Raw genomic sequence first — 3,343 nt, 5'->3', positions numbered from 1 at the left:
GTTGAACTTGCAGAAAATTTCCATTGTTAAACTCTCTAAAGCTCAATAATAGCGACTCGTGGACTAAGACTCATTAATGCCCAAACCATGTAAAAATTGTGATTTTGTCCATTTTTTGCCTTTCTTTCTAGCTCTTATTTATCAATATATTTAAAAACTCGGTAAACACCACTAATTTGAAATCATACATATTTTGGCACCTTGGGCTCAAATTTGGTCACAAATTACAGGATATCAAATTAGTATATTTCCATTAATAACAAAGTACTATTTTATATTGATTTTAAAATTATATGATAATATAATGTATTAAAACTATGTACGATTTCAAATTATAGAGAATTAGATAATCATTATTAAAAATACAAGTACCATAACTATAATTTGTTAAAACATACTGTATAAATGAATATAATCCGATTTATATTATTTTATTTGACAAACTTTATTATTTGAATTCAAAAACTCATTATTTTGACAAAAAAAAAGCTCATTATTTTGCATGTGTTGTGTTTACACAATAACAATAAGCTTTATATTACCTCCGTGATCCCCTATTAATGTAAAAAATTCTTTGGGATAGACGGCTGCGATCTTTAAAATCGATAGTGAAAAAAAAAAGACTTCACTACCCTAGCCGTTAAGTGGGTTTTGTCTATATATACGAATACAGACATACATATCTATATTTATATAGTCTGAGAAACTTTACAGAGAAATATGGGGCACGAGAACTTTACGGCTCAGAAGAGAAGTGGAGGAAGTGGGTTACCGACTACTAATACTGGCTCAGCTGTCAATGGCAGAAGCCGTGGATTTGGGAGCTTACCTCGTGGCCGTCAGATCCAAAAAACCTTCAACAACATCAAGATTACCATTCTATGTGGCTTCGTTACTATCCTTGTTCTTCGTGGAACTATCGGCGTCGGAAACCTTGGCGGCTCCGACACCGACGCCGTCAACCAGAACATCGTCGAAGAGACGAACCGGATCCTCGCCGAGATCCGATCCGACGGTGATCCCAACGACCCGGATGAGCTTGCCGAGTCTGAGATCAATCCAAATGTTACATACACTCTTGGCCCCAAGATCGAAAATTGGAACCAGGAGCGGAAAGCCTGGCTTGATTCCAATCCCGAGTTCCCCAGTTATGTTAATGGTAAGCCTCGTATCTTGCTCGTAACTGGGTCGCCGCCTAAGCCTTGTGATAACCCAATTGGGGATCATTATTTGCTGAAAGGTATTAAGAATAAGATTGATTATTGTAGGCTCCATGGGATTGAGATTGTGTATAATTTGGCTCATTTGGATAAGGAGCTTGCTGGGTATTGGGCAAAATTGCCATTACTTAGGCGTTTGATGTTATCCCATCCTGAAGTTGAGTGGATTTGGTGGATGGATAGTGATGCATTGTTTACTGATATGGTGTTTGAGATCCCACTCTCTAAGTATGATAATTATAATTTGGTCGTTCATGGGTATCCTGATTTGATGTTCGAACAAAAATCTTGGATTGCTTTGAATACTGGTAGCTTTTTGTTTAGGAATTGTCAATGGTCTCTGGATTTGCTCGATGCTTGGGCTCCAATGGGTCCTAAGGGTCCAATTCGAGAAGAGGCGGGGAGGGTTTTGACTGCCTTTCTCAAGGGAAGGCCGGCTTTTGAGGCAGATGATCAGTCGGCATTGATATACTTATTGCTTTCACAGAAGGATCAATGGATGGATAAGGTGTTTCTTGAGAATTCATACTACTTACATGGCTATTGGGCTGGTTTAGTTGATCGTTATGAAGAGATGATAGAGAAGTATCATCCAGGGTTGGGAGATGAGAGATGGCCATTTGTGACCCATTTTGTGGGCTGCAAGCCTTGTGGGAGCTATGGAGATTACCCGGTTGAGAAGTGCTTGAGCAGTATGGAAAGGGCATTCAATTTTGCTGATAACCAGGTGCTTCAGCTGTATGGTTTTAGGCACAGGGGCTTGTTGAGTCCTAAGATCAAGAGGGTCAGGAATGAGACTGTCACTCCTCTGGAGTACGTTGACAAGTTTGATATTCGGCGGCATCCAGCCCAGCAGAGCTAGTGAGTTGTAGTAATACAATCAATCTTTCATTGTGTGAGATAATCTGTAGGTAATGTTTTAATTCATCAACTACAGATACAGATCTAATATTTGATAACAGTTCACACCTTACGTAAGTTTTGCTTGCCCTGTTGTCTTTTGCCATTGCTTTCTGAGATCAATAGAGCAGAACTATTTCATAAGTTTGATATCCATCTTTGTATTATCAGTGCTTTTGAAATTTATCTATAAAGGAATTGAAATTGTCAAAGGCAGTCCCATTGATTTCATCTTTGTAATATGTGTAGATCTTGATGAAGGGACCAACTTGGGTCGTGTTAATGTACGTATTGATCTGATTTTAATCATTTTTGGCGTCCACAGTGGGTTCCCATGAGAGCTAACCTTGGCGTACATTCTCCTTAGTTACAGAACACCATGTATACCATGTTCCTGTTTGTTCGTTCTTTGTCTTGAGAAAGTGAAAAAGCAGCGAAGGCTTGTATTTGACTTCTTTTTTCTTTTTTGCCTTTTCTCCCACTTTTCTTTTGGTTAGCTTGACAATATGTATAGTATAGTTTTTAGTTATTATACAGGATAGTGATAGATCACATTTTACAGACCATTGATTTTTCTCTTCCTAAAGGCAAAATGCCATGAACTGTATTGGGTAATTTCCTTAGGTCCTTGTCAATAAAGAGAGAACTCATGTTATTTTAAGGGTGAAGGATGTTGAAAGAAAGTGAGTGAAAAATTTAGTAGGTGTTGTTAAATATAGCTGATCAGATCTTATGGACAATAAATAAATAATACTAGACAAACCTGGGTGATAAAGTTGGAACTTAGGATCAAATCAATATGGGATCAATTGAGTAATGTCCTTTATAAAAGCTGAAAGAAAAAAGAATAAATCTTTTCATTGCATTTTTCAGTTGTTTCCATTGGGGGAAAAATAATGATGTATGTACATACTAATACATTTCTGATTCTACCAATAGGAGATATAGTTGTCATCCTCTGACAGTGATTTTTCCAAGATTCCTTTGTTGTTTAATCTGCCTTTTTGGACTTGTGTACAAACAATCCAGAATTCAACTTTTCACTCCCTCACCAAGAAAATTGGTTTGAAAAAAATAATGGATGAAAACTTCTATAATATAAACCCAAGACCATCGTGCTTCCTTGTCTTGAATTTTGCTATTAGGAATTAGCATTATTAGTTTAATTATCTTATTTATTTCTGTTGTATTTCTGTTAATTAGTTTTAGTTTTGTTACCATTT

The 3,343-nt window shown here is 36.8% G+C and overlaps 1 protein-coding gene across 2 annotated transcripts; it reads left to right on the top strand.

Moving 5' to 3' along the window:
* The first annotated feature begins 692 nt into the window (after positions 1-692).
* On the top strand, positions 693-2,781 carry LOC133830645 (probable xyloglucan 6-xylosyltransferase 5). 2 transcript variants are annotated; one of them, XM_062260664.1, is made up of 2 exons: positions 693-2,131; positions 2,446-2,781. In XM_062260664.1, the coding sequence occupies exon 1, from the start codon at positions 721-723 to the stop codon at positions 2,080-2,082; it is 1,362 nt and encodes a 453-aa protein (XP_062116648.1). In that variant the 5' UTR covers positions 693-720; the 3' UTR covers positions 2,083-2,131; positions 2,446-2,781. The 2 variants fall into 2 exon arrangements, with proteins under 2 accessions (XP_062116648.1, XP_062116647.1); XM_062260663.1 differs by having other exon boundaries at positions 2,370-2,781.
* Positions 2,782-3,343: the final 562 nt, after the last annotated feature.

The sequence above is a fragment of the Humulus lupulus genome, chromosome 4 (assembly GCF_963169125.1).
Source record: "Humulus lupulus chromosome 4, drHumLupu1.1, whole genome shotgun sequence".
In the NCBI taxonomy this organism is placed as follows: Eukaryota; Viridiplantae; Streptophyta; class Magnoliopsida; order Rosales; family Cannabaceae; genus Humulus; species Humulus lupulus.
Note: the sequence above shows the minus strand (reverse complement) of the source record. Positions and strands in the feature narration are given on the sequence as shown.